Source organism: Mastomys coucha, unplaced genomic scaffold (assembly GCF_008632895.1).
Source record: "Mastomys coucha isolate ucsf_1 unplaced genomic scaffold, UCSF_Mcou_1 pScaffold16, whole genome shotgun sequence".
NCBI lineage: Eukaryota > Metazoa > Chordata > Mammalia > Rodentia > Muridae > Mastomys > Mastomys coucha.
This window is the reverse complement of record NW_022196898.1, coordinates 36,730,695-36,743,471: the sequence shown is the minus strand read 5'-3', so window position 1 is coordinate 36,743,471 and position 12,777 is coordinate 36,730,695. Positions and strand designations below refer to the sequence as shown.

The 12,777-nt window shown below is 51.5% G+C and overlaps 1 protein-coding gene across 1 annotated transcript in view; it reads right to left on the bottom strand.

Annotated features, from left to right (window-relative positions):
- Insrr (insulin receptor related receptor) overlaps nucleotides 1–11,762 on the bottom strand; it is an 18,916-nt gene extending 7,154 nt beyond the window's left edge. The window contains exons 1-8 of the mRNA XM_031374303.1: nucleotides 11,583–11,762; nucleotides 8,167–8,718; nucleotides 6,183–6,486; nucleotides 5,957–6,099; nucleotides 5,654–5,798; nucleotides 4,558–4,772; nucleotides 4,252–4,378; nucleotides 123–361 (exon numbers count right to left, since the gene is read on the bottom strand). Coding sequence (XP_031230163.1) covers nucleotides 123–361; nucleotides 4,252–4,378; nucleotides 4,558–4,772; nucleotides 5,654–5,798; nucleotides 5,957–6,099; nucleotides 6,183–6,486; nucleotides 8,167–8,718; nucleotides 11,583–11,667 — 1,810 coding nt within the window. The 5' untranslated portion in view covers nucleotides 11,668–11,762. The remainder of the gene's footprint in view (nucleotides 1–122; nucleotides 362–4,251; nucleotides 4,379–4,557; nucleotides 4,773–5,653; nucleotides 5,799–5,956; nucleotides 6,100–6,182; nucleotides 6,487–8,166; nucleotides 8,719–11,582) is intronic.
- Nucleotides 11,763–12,777: the final 1,015 nt, after the last annotated feature.

Sequence of the window (12,777 nt, the reverse complement as noted above, 5' to 3'; positions counted from 1 at the left end):
CCCCTCAGGTGAAAGGAGCCCTGTCCTCGAGGGTGCCCCAGCCTCTCTGTGTCTGTCACTTGTGTGCTTCTCTCTCTTCCTCACTAGGATTTAGGCATCCCATTCTATAGCCTTCAGCTCACCCGCAGGCAATGTTCTCAGGTAGACAATGGGGCTCTGGGCTCCTTGATGGGGGCTGTCCTCAGCGGTGGTCAGTGTGATGGCCCTCACAAACACAGCATATTGCGTCCAGGGCTTAAGGGGGGTTAGGGTCACCCCTGGCTCCTGGGTGCGGCTGAGGGGTAGTTCCACATCCAACAGGTTCCAGCTCTGGGTTCCACAGGCATCTGGACCAATGTGTTCTGTGGCATTCTGGAATGGGCTAAATACCCCATTTCCGGTGCTGGGGGATCTACAAGCCCTAGTACAAACATACACACACACACACACACACACACACACACACACACACACCCAACATCAGCCCAATGACTCAGGACTATCATAGCTATTTCCCAACTATGCATGTGAGCACAGCTGCAATTCCAGCAATTCACACACACTGTATGGCTTATGATCTTGGCCACACATCACAAATTGTAATGAAATATCCCTTGTCCTTAGGAGGAATGATTCAGCTTTTGTCATCATGAAAAGAGCCACACAAAAAAAGTTCAAGTTGTATTTTAAAAAGAACTTAGAAAGTGGTTATGAGGGGCTGGAGAGATGGCTCAGCGGTTAAGAGCACTGACTGTTCTGCTCTTCCAGAGGTCCTGAGTTCTATTCCCAGCAACCACATGGTGGCTCACAACATCTGTAATGGGATCTGAGGCCCTCTTCTGGTGTGTCTGAAGACAGCTACAGTGTACTCATATACATGAAATAAATAATTCTTTAAAAAAAAAAAGTGGTTATGGGGGTAAACAAGCAGAGCATTCTCCTCTCTAGTGAGGTGACTTGGAGCCTGGGAGAGCACAGTCTATTTTGGTTTTGCTTTATTCTGTTTTAGAGAGTATTTCTAAGTAGCCCAATCTAGTCTGGAACCTGCCCTCTTTCTGCTTTGGCCTCCTGAATGTTTGCTGGGATTATAGCCTGTACTACCATACCCAATGAGCAGAGTATTTTAAACAAGATCCCTGCAGGGACTTGAAAGTCTATGAACCTCCCAGATTATAGGTACAGTTGTGCACGTGTTTGTGTTTCTAGAAACACCTTTCTAGAAGTTGGTACCTAGCTTTCATGTCATCCTGGAACTCTCTACGTGGACCAGGCTGACCTTGAACTCACAGAGAGCCACCTACCTCTGCCTCCGAGTACTGGGACTAAAGATGTGTGCCGTCACAACCGGCTAGCTCTCAAGTCTTAAAAGTGGATCTCCAAAAGCCAAGACCCACCAATTCAAACGAACAATTGAGGTGGACTTTGGGGGTTAGGCCAGAGGCAAGCCTTGATGAGATACCATAGGCTTTAGGGATATAAGGAGGGCTGGCTCCTGAGCAAAGAAAGTAAGGTACAAATGGAAGATATCAGTCAGCAGGTTTGGGGGTGACACATCCATGTTCATGATATCTGTTTCTTTGATGGGAGGCAGAGAGGTGGAGTTATGCTGAGCCATGGACAAAAAAAGTGTGTGTGTGTGTGTGTGTGTGCATGTGGATGTGTAATGGTGCATATGTAGGGATGTTCTAACTGGCGCTGGTGTGTGTGGAGACCAGAGGTTGGTGTTGACATTCTTTCTTCAATCACTCTCTACCTTATATTTTGAGACAGGGTTCCTCTCTAAACCTGGCGCTTTCTCATTCTGTTAACCGCTGGCCAGTGAGCCCCCAGGATCTTTCTGTCTTTGTCCTCCAGTGCTGGTGTGACAGACAGATGCACCTGCCACACCTGGCTTTTATGTGAGTGCTGGGAATCTGAGCTCAAGGTCCTCAGGCTTGTGCAGCAAGCCCCACTTTACCCACTGAGCCATTTCTCCCCAGCCCATGGACAGAATGGAGGCAGGTGGGAGCGAGATGAGGAGAGGCCTGAGGAACTCAGAAGTAGGCCGATCCAGGAGCTGGTATGAGGGATGCAGAGTAGATGCTATGAGGGAAGATGCTTATGAGGTTTGACACACAAGTAGGTCTTAGTCAGAGCCAGAATTGGACCAGGATTCTGAGTGTCTGCCCCTGAGAGAGCATACAACAGCCATACTGTAAGCAGAGATGCTGGGGAGGGGGCTTCCTGGAGAACCCTAGGATTCTTTGCCCTTAGCGCCTAGACACAGCTGTGTATAGTCGTGTAGGTTGTGAACTGCATGCATGAACATAGGTGGAGAGCCACTCATACTGCTGCCCATGTCAGTAACTCCTTAAAGTGTGGCCCATGAGCTGTCAACTTCAACATCAGTTAGGAGCTTGATAGAAATGCAGGTTCATAGGCCTTGCCTAACATTAACTAACTCAGACTGTCAGAATAAGGCCCAGGAATCTGTATTTAACACACTCCCCATCTCCCTATACTAAACATTCTCCTGCCATTGAGACCCATAAGAGTCTAGGCCCTAGGCCAGTTGAGCATCTTGTTTCTGTGAGTTCCCTACCTGTTTCCAGCCAGACCCTGAGATGCTGCTGCGATTAAAACCTTTCAGTTCTACTTTGCAGGAAGCACCCCCCACATGAGTGGTTCTGTTACCAAGGGCAGCACTTCTTACCCCCCACAACTCTCAAAAATCCATTTCTCACCAGGTGGTGGTACTTCATGCTTTTAATACCAGCACTTGGGAGGCAAAAGCAGTAGATTACTGAGTTTGAGGCCAGCTTGGTCTCCAAAGTGGGTTCTAGGACAGCCAGGACTACACAGAGAAATCCTGTCTCGAAAAACCAAAACGAACAAACAAAAAATAAATCCACATCTCTCTTATCAGGAAATCTCTTGATCTTGTTCTCAGTCAATTCTGGGGATGGAACTTGGTTGGGCCTCTCACATGCTAGGCAAGCATCCCACCACTGAGCTCTATACACAGTCTATCCTTCTCCTACTTTTCCTTTTGAGATAGGTCTTATTGGGCTAACCATGAGGCCTTGGATTTAGGAGTCTCTTGTCTTAGCTTCCTTCATGCTTGTCATAGGATTGTGCTAAAAGCCTTGATTGGAAGATCTGTGGTTGAATCTTAACTTGTTTTGGGAGAAGTTCTTCTTGTGGCATTCCTCAGTCCACTCTCTCCAAAAAATTAGCCCGTTCTGGCCTGGAATGTAGCTCAGTTGGTAGAGTGTTTGTCTGACAGGCATAACGCTCCAGGTTTGATCCTTAGCACTACATTAATAGGGTATAGTGTGCACCTCTGTAATTCCAGCACTCAGGAGTTGAAAGCAGAAAGATAAGTTCAGAATTTGAAGCCAACCAGGGCCAATTAAAAAGAAAGGGCTGGGTGGTGGTGGCCCACACTTTTAATCCCAGCACTTGGGAGGCAGAGGCAGGAGGATCTCTGTAAGTTTGAGGCTAGTTCGACCTATAGAGTTCTAGGACTACATAATGAGATACTATCTTATTGAGAGAAAGAGGGAGAGAGAGAAAGAGAGGGGAGAGAGACAGAGAGACAGACAGAGAGAAAGAGAGGGGAGAGAGACAGAGAGACAGACAGAGAGAGAGAGAGACCCTGCTCCTCTTTTCTCAGTAATGAAATGCTGGTCAAAATACTCATAAAAATGGCCAAATTAGTGGGTACTTCCTAAACCGCGGCTGGGGCTAGAGCGTGTGGTCAGCAGAGAATGTTAGCCCAGAGAATTGAAGCTTAATTAGCCTAACTTTCCTAGCAGAATGATCTCTAGGGCTCTCAGACACCCCCGCCACCCTCTTCATTTCATTGGATGAGGGAAAACTGAGGCACAGAGGACCAAACAAGGTGAGACAGATCCAGGCTGGGGTGTGGTTTGGGGGTCCTAGCTTTCTGGCTCTCCCTAGCCCAGCTGGACTATGCGCTCACCTCCCTTGGTCTTGAAAATAAGTGGGCTCTGCATACACAAGCCTGGAATCCCAGCATTCTTGGAGGCTGGGGTCGAGGTAGGAGAATCTTTGAGAGCTGGAGGCTAGTTCACAGGTGAGAATCCCCCAACACACACACACACACACACACACACACACACACACAGAGGAAGGAAGGGAGGGAGGGAGGGAGGGAAGAAAGAAGGAAGGAAGGGAGAAAGAAAGAAAGAAAGAAAGAAGGAAGGAAAGGGAAAAGGAAAGGAAAGAAAGGAAACTAGGGTCCTCCATCTGACACCCCTTTCTACTCACGACTCCTTGTAATAGACGATGAAGCTGAGCAGGTCACGGGCCTCCAGTGGTTCATAGCGCTCCCAGCGTAGGAGGATGCGGTCCTCCTCCGTCAGGTTGTACACAAAGCGCAGAGTGCGAGTCTGGCCTGGACCGAGCAAAAGAAAGCATCTGCCAGAGGCTCATGCTGCTGCTGACTCCACAGCTGCTCTCCCCTTGGGTTGATTCCCTCGGTGTTTTAGTGTGTGTGTGTGTGTGTGTGTGTGTGTGTGTGTGTGTGTGTGTGTGTTGCCCTGTGTGCACATTTGGGGCTGGGCGTGGCCTTACAGGCAGCGCGATCTCCATTGGTTCGGGGGTTGATTTCAGCCTTGCTCTGCCGGCCTCTGGTTCCGGTCACCTCCTCCAGTTGGTATATGTGCTCCAAGCAGAGGCGTGGGTTGAAGGCGAAGTAGATTTTGCCTACGGGAATGGTAAGCCCCGCAGCCACCCAGGGCCCCAACTGTTGAAGGTTCTGGTTGTCCAATACGTAGAGAGTGTAGTTCCTGGAGAAAGCCGGGCGCCTTGCTGTGCAAAACTGACAGGGGCTCTGACAGGCAGGGGCTGGCTCATAGGTTCCCCTGCAGAGGCTTCACTGAGCACAGGTACAAATCACTGAGGACTGGTCACTCACATTCATGAGGGGGCTCAGGGACAACCCCTCTGTGTTACTGACCAGAGGGGCTCAGGGACACCCCTTCTGTGCCACTGACCAGAGGGGCTCAGGGACACCCCTTCTGTGCCACTGCCCAGCAGTGTGACATCCTGACATTCACCCAACCTCTGTCTGCCCCTCTGTCTGCCGTCCTTGTCGGTGAAGTGGGGTCAGCAGTTTGTCTGCCTTTTTCCTCCTTCAACTCACTTTAACTGTGGGGGACATAGAAGCTATGTCTGGCCAGCTTGTGAATACCCCTAGGGGGTCACGATAATATGCCAGGAGACAGAAGAAGAAGCCACAGGGAACCCCTTGACTGATGATGATTTAGATTTCTTTTTATTTTGAAAAACACTGGCTACTTTGTGAGCAGACCTCCTTTGCTAGTGATAGGAACGGGTTTTACACCCAGGCAGGTTCACTCTGCCCCTGAGCTGTCAGGTGATACAACCATGGCCCATCCTTATGAAATAGCCTGAAACTCTTATCGCCTGGACCGAGTTCTAGTCACTGTTTATCGACCACACTTTGCATATGACAGCATTAGTAACAACCGCAGCCCTAGAACACAAACTACATTTTACAGATGGAAAAACCTCAGGACCAGAGAACTCAAGCAACCTTCCCAAACATATACAGCTAGTAAACTAATTTCAGAGCCCATTCTCTTCACCACTGTTCCTGAATGTTGGGGGTAAGGGGGACTGGTCAGTCTGATTTCTGACCCCTTACCCATCCACCATGGAATCTCCCCGGATTAGTTTGAGGTTCTTGAAAAAGCCCAGGGTCACGAGTGCAAAAGAGTGCTTGATTTTGAGGAAGCCGGTGATGGTCTCCACCAGCCCCAGGTTGCGTTGAAGCTCTGGCTCCAGATTGTCTGGGGATGAGGAAGATAGGACTGGAGCAGGGCCAGGGAAGGTGATGGGTCCACAGGGAAAGGAGCTGGAGGGACAAAGGAGGTAGGGAGGAAGGGGTGAAGGGAACCATGCAGGAGATACTGTTGGGAGGGAGGGCATGGCCAGGAAGAGTACTGACAGCCTTGGCGAAGGTTGAGGATAAGGTTCCCCTCCACGTGGGTGCAGCCCACCAGGTCCTGTGTGGCTTGAACAGAGTCGATGGTCTTTGTCCCAACCTTGCACTCTTTGGGGCACAGACCCTCGCACTTATGGCAGAAAATGCTGGCGGGACAAGCGGACCGTTTAAGCCTTGGACCGATGAAACTGCTCGAAGCTTTGGACCACCCCAAGGGTATCCGCCTCACCTGCTGCCATTACGGGTGAAGCCTGGAGGGCACTGAGCCAGGCAGCTGCCCTCGTAGATGCCAAAGGCAGTGGCAAGTCCAGGAACCTCACGCAGATGAGCACAGAGCTCCGCGGTGACACAGCGCCAGGACTCGTACTGGTAGGTGCCCGGAGGGCAGGCTCGGAGGCAGACTCCTTGGAAGTAGAGGTGGCGGCAAGCTACACAGGCTCGAGGGTCTTCAGGCTGGCTGCAGCCCCCCAGACACTCACTGTGGCAGCACTCGCCGCCTGCTGTGCAGGCCAGCCCCCGGGGGCAGGGACACACTGCGGGCAGAGGACGTTAAACCTTACCCGTCCCTCTGCAACCCCTTAGTGATGTCCTTTTCTAACCCTGGCCCACCCCATCTTGAGGTCCCACTCTCAGCATCAGATATCTCTGATTCAGATTACAATACTTTGTTTCTTTGCACCTATAGATGCTTGAAGGCAAGCATGGGACCCCTCTATGCCCCACAGGTGCCTCCTTGAGAGGATCAGAATTCAGGCTGTGCTGTGCCTTTGATCCCAGCATTTGGGAAGCAGAAGCTGGTGCATCTCTGTGAGTTTGAGGCTCACCTGATCTACATAGGGGGTTCTAGCCCAGCCTAGACTATACAGAGAGACCCTCTCTCAGAAAAGAAGAAAAACCAGAGAGTATCTCAGAACTCAGGATGGAGCAGTGACCTTGTCCATCGGGGTGGCTGCTCTGCAGCCTGCTGTCCTGTCTAGGCTGCCCTGTGGTGGCTTGGTACGGTGCCAGAGGGAACCAGCTGGCCACTCCTGATCAGCTAGACCAGGGCAAGGTGGGTCCAGCCAGGGCCTGTTGACATGGTACACAAATTAAGAGGACATGCAGCAGCTGTGTTTACAGCCAACAGGGAGGCAGCTCACTGCTGATACAGCAGGGATCCGGTTATTCTCCTGCCTGGAGTTGAGGCTGGGGGGGTGGGGGAGCAGACCTTGAGCTGTATGAGAAAGGATAGGTAACCCCAAATCTGCTCTTGGCTTCTGGAAAGTCTTACTCCCCTCCTCACTCTCTACACGGCTTTTGGCTTTCTTTCTGCCTCCGTGAGCGTGAGCGCACCTCCTAGGTCACTGCTTGCCCTTGCCTGTCCTGGTCCTTCCATCCCTTCCTCCCTTTTGTCCTTAGCACCCCATCTCCCTATTTCACTGCTACCAGCCTGATCACCGGGGGCTGAGACCACTTTTACTGATACCGTGGTCCTGGCTCTGTTCTAACACTGTAGGCTCCCACCCTCCCTCTAACAGCCGAGAGGACACAGGCACAGAGGTGCCAGGTGAACCCAGCTAGTGAGCAGAGGTGAGCCCAGGCCACCTGGCTGCATCCTTGGCTGCTGCTCCAGAAGACAGTTTCTGGGGCTGACTTCCGTCTACCATCTACCATCTACCCTCTTCCCCACCCCCGTCCTTACCTACTCTATGCCTGCCTGATGCCACATCAATTATTTAGTTTCTCTGAGCTTCAGTTTCCTTTCCTGGAAAATGGGATAGTGAGGGTACCAGTCTCGTTGGAAGGGCAAGGATTTAAAAATAATGGCAGCAAGCCAGGTGTACTCAGCACTTAGGAGACAGAGAGAGACAGAGGAATTAGGTGTTCAAAGCCATCCTCGGCCACATGTCAAGTTTTAGGCCAGCCTAGACCATATTATATATTGTCTCAAAACAAAAACAAACGCCGGGTGGTGGTGGCGCACGCCTTTGATCCCAGCACTTGGGAGGCAGAGGCAGGTGGATTTCTGAGTTCGAGGCCAGCCTGGTCTACAGACTGAGTTCCAGGACAGCCAGGCTACACAGAGAAACTCTCTCAAAAAAACAAAACAAAACAAAAACAAACAAACACAGACAAACAAATAACAAAACGTGGGACAGCGAAGTTCAGACCCACCCTCTGTCTCCCAGCCCTGCCTCCCCGCGGCTACAGCCATGCTCTATGCAAGTGCCCACCTTTCTGACAGTGGCTGGACGTCCAGCACCTGTAGTCAGTGTGCCCACTGAAGGTAGTTCTCACACAGGGTTCACCAGCAGCACCCAGCACACCAGGGCACACGTCAGCACACTCCTCGCCCAACTTGTTCCCTACAATGTGGTTGGTACCAGGTGCAGGCTGCAGCAGAGCCCAGTCAATGGTGGAGAGGTGGCAAAGTTCCTGGTTCTTCTCCACTCGAACAGCCCCACGAAGCACGGCCCCAAGCGACGGCAGCCCGATGTCCCTTAGGTGGGGCATCTCAAAGATAATGAGTGCATAGCCCAGGAAGAGCCGTGTGCCTCGGATCACAGCAAGATTGGGGAAGAGGTCTCGAAGGCTCTCCAGGCCATAGACCCGGAACAACAGCAGGTAGTCAGTCACCTGGGTAAGGCGAGGGAAGCTGAGGCCCCGGAAATCCTCTCCAGTGGCAGCAAACATGAGAAGGATCTGCAGGTGACCCTCTACCACACTGCAGTTCTCCAGCCGACGGAGCTCAGTCACCTCGGAGCGGATATCCAGGCTGGGGCACACTGTAGGCACATGTGGGCAGACAAAATGAATACAGTGCAGACCAAGAACTATGTCCTGGCAGTTCTGGGGGTGGGACACCATGTTGGCAAGAGGACACGGCTTGGACAGTACCGAGCTGTGCTCTAATGAAGAGCTGCCCTCTCCCAAACAAGCTAGCCAGACTCCTGGCTCAGAGTCTGTGCCTTCTATCCTTGTAATTAGAACATGTTCCCTTACATGGCTCCCTCTCCTCCTTTACCTTAGTGAAGACTTCTCTCTCTATCCTGCTTTTATGGTGTGTGTTTGTGTGGGGTCACTGTTGGCTATACAAATGTTATACCATTGAGCTACATTCCCAGCCTGGGTGTTTTGAGACAGAATTTTACTGTGTAGCTCCCAGAAGCCTGGAACTCTGTCTTCTTGCCTCTGTTTCCTGAGTCTGTGTGTACCACACCCCCTTTTCCTGTAAGTCTCAACTACCTTATATATAATTTGTTTATTTTGTTGTTTGCAAGCCTCAGGAGGGCAGGAATTTTGTTTAACTCACTGCTATACCCTAGTTCACACACAGTGCCTGACGCAAAGTTTGGTGCTTGGTGAGTGTTTGGTGAGAAAATGAGGGCAAACTGTGCCTGGGAGGCAGTGAGCACTGAGGACCGAGGACTTCTGTCTCTACCCTCAGGGACCCAGCCTGCTGTGACTTAAATCATTTTTGCTTTTGAAGGGACAGTCCATGGTCCCTCTTTGTCAAAGCAGAGGTCGTCACTTCATTCCTTCAGCATGACATTCTGGGGTGGAGTCAAGCTGGTCCCCATTCATCTTTCCAGTCTCAAACCTAGAACATCTCCTTTGGTCTTTGGCCTGCAATCCTGGGGCCCAGTGCCCTTGCTATAGCTCTCTGGTCCTGCATCACCTCCCCCTCAGGCATAATTTCTCTTAATTCAGCAGCAAGTCACAGGAATACCCGTGGTGCTGCCCAGCACAGCTGCTTACATTTCCACTCCTCTCTTCAAGGTTTTGGCTGTTCTAAGTCAATTTTGCATCCCCCATGTTATCCAGTTTAGGATTGGAACCTCTGGGCACTCAGGGGACTACGGGACATGAACATCTGGATCCCGACTCTACTCTTTCCTTTGGGACTCAGTCCATTTGTCTTTCTATTCAGGCTCTTTTCCCTATAGGGGCTGGATGCTTGGCCTCACTTCCTCCTAAGGAGAGCTTGCAGGGTCTTCATATAAGATTCAAGTCTAAAAGCTTCAGTGTAATGTTCAGGTCTACTTCCTCTCTCCGCATCCTGCCCTCTAGCAGTCCCTCTCTCTGTCTCTCTCTCTCTCTCTCTCTGTCTGTCTGTCTCTCTGTCTCTGTCTCTGTCTCTCTCTCTTTCTGACTTGGATGGGATGGGGGACAGGAAGGCCTGGCTACTTATACCTTCTCTCTGTGGTCCATGCTCAACTGTCAGCTGTTGCACGTGTGCATGCCCACATGCCCACATGCTTGTGCGCACACTAGGCAAGGCAGGTACATACACAGAAAAGGAAAAGAAGGAAAAACACTTCTGTTCCCTCCATGAAAGCCAATTAGGCTCTTTGAGGCAGGTGGGGGGGGTTCCCTCAGGCGCCCACTTCCCATCATGCCCTAGCCTCTCCAGAGCTCCCCTAATGTGAGACACTGGAAAAACAAATCTAAGACCTTTGCAGATTAACCCCTGCCTGTCCTCAGGCCAAGCTCCACGGAGGGCTTCCCTGGGAAATGACAGCTGGGATCCTTGACCAAACACTAACTCCCAGGGCATGCTGGCTCTATTTTGACAACTGTGCTCCTGCCTAGCATCTGTTGTGCAGTGTCCTGGCACAGGAGGAACAGGGGTAGGGTACTCAGGCAGATCACCATGCATTGCAAATCTTCTGTGACTGGCCTCTTTCAGGAGATACCTTACCCCAGTCCATTTGTATTATCCTTACAGGAAGGGGAGCCCTGCCTTGGTCCTGGAAGCCCCCACTTAGAAGAGTGTCCTAAGACCCCTCACGTTTCCAGAGTGCTGGGTTCCTAAGCTCTCTCTGTATGGAGGACAAAGGCAGATTACATGATGGCTCTGATACACTTGGTATTTTCTCTTCTGTTGCTTCTTTGTCCCACGTAGCCCCTGGCAGCCCACGAGGGCCATTTGGTCTGCATGGTCCCACTCTCACTCCCTAGATGCCTTTGGTGAGACGTGTGAATCGGAGGAATATCAGTGAGGCTCGGAGGGGAGGCAGTCCTTTCTCAGATAGCCCTCCTGCCCACAGCGGCTGGACCCCCAGGGTTGGGGACATGGATGGACGGATGAAAGCCTGGGGTACCAGAGCTCAGGACTTGTCCTGGGTCTGCCTCTCCTGTCTCTGAGCTTACGATCCAGACAATAAGTCAAATTGCTTAATGGTGCCTGGTTTTCAGCTGTTGGTCCCAGCCTGCCTTTTATTCAGTGGCCCTAGAAACAAACTCCAATTCTTAGTCTCATTTTGGTTTAAACTCAAGACTTTACTGGGATCACGGTTTCACAAAGAGCAATGAGTTGGAGAACATCTGTTCGTTTCATTTCTAACTCCTTAACCTCTTAGGGAGCTGAGAGACAAAACTCTTCCTTTAACAGTTCTATCTGGCGAAAAGTCTCAATAAAGACCAACTAGAAATCAGTTGTGCTGCACACCTTTAATCCTGGCTCTTGGGAGGCAGAGGCAGGTGGATCTCTATGTTCAAGGATAGCCTGCTCTACAGATCGAGTTTTAGGACAGCCAAGGCTACACAGAGAAACCCAGTCTTGAGACACCAAAACCAACCAACCAAAGACTAAGAATAGATGTTCTGGAGGGAGATGGGGGTTGGAAGGACGTTGCTGGGAACTCACCCTCTAGTGTGTCCAGGCCAGATCCCAAGGACAGCAGGCTCATAAGCAAGTGTACTCCCCAGGGCCACAGAGCAGGCCCTGCCATGACCTCAGCCCTGATTGTCTTCCAGGTGTCCTCCAGGGAGAAAGGAGGATGCAGACCCAGGTTCCAGTGTGGAGCGGGCACACAAGGGCAAAAGGATTAGAAATCTCAAATAGAGACGTGGGATATAGAAAAGAATTTTGGATTAGAGGAAACAAAGCCTTGTGACAGGCAGCTGGAGACAGCTTCAGTGTGATCCAGAGACAGATATTGGAACAGAGATTCAGACAGGAGCCGGAGGAGCCCCAGAGAGGCATCCAGAGGGAAAAGTTGACCTAGGATTCAGAACACAAAGATCCAGAGGCCTGGCAGTCCTGAGGGGAGGCAGAGTGGAAGCCCCGGGTGCTCCTCGGGAGTGCCCCAAGGGGCGGCAGCGGGGTCCGGAGACACGCAGGACTCCACCTCGAGACACACACTCGGCGGACCTCCTGGGCATGCAGACTTCCAGCCTCGCTCATGGGGCAGGAAGGCAGGGACCTCGCCCAGCTCCCGCCCTTTCCAGAAACCGATTGGTTTATGCCGCCGCCTGTTCTCTGTTCTCTCCGCTCCTCCCACCAAGTCAAGGGAAAATATTTAGCCTGTCAACTGAGGGAAGTGGGGGACAGATGTGTTGGGGAAATAAGGTTGGGGGCCAAGAACAGCTCCCGAACCCCTCTCTCTGTCTCTGTCTCTCTGTCTCTCCCCTATCCCCACCCCCGCTCGTTGCAGACCTGGAGGGAGCGGCTGTGCTCCCTGGCTTGATTTGCAGGGGAGTTCTGGAGTCCAACAGGTGTTTTGACCTCTGCGGGGTAACTTCCCGCAGCCTGGACAGGTCGGTCTCCGCGGGTGAAACCTGAAGATCTCAGTGCTTCGGCTCTTTAGCAGCCCTTCCCAGCCTCCCGGTACTTTGAACATAATTCCTGGCGCGGGGTGTGTCCCCGTCAAGTCCCTTGGTTTTGGCTCAAATCCCTAGGAGACGAGCCGTCTCTCTGTGAGATTCCTCCTTCGTTCGGTTACTTTTAAGAGTTCAGGATGCTTGGTGGGTCTCTCTATGTGTACTTGTTCGGGGGGAGGGAACTGGGGGGCAATTCATGATGGGATGATCTAAAAAATGCGCAAGATTTGCCATTTAAT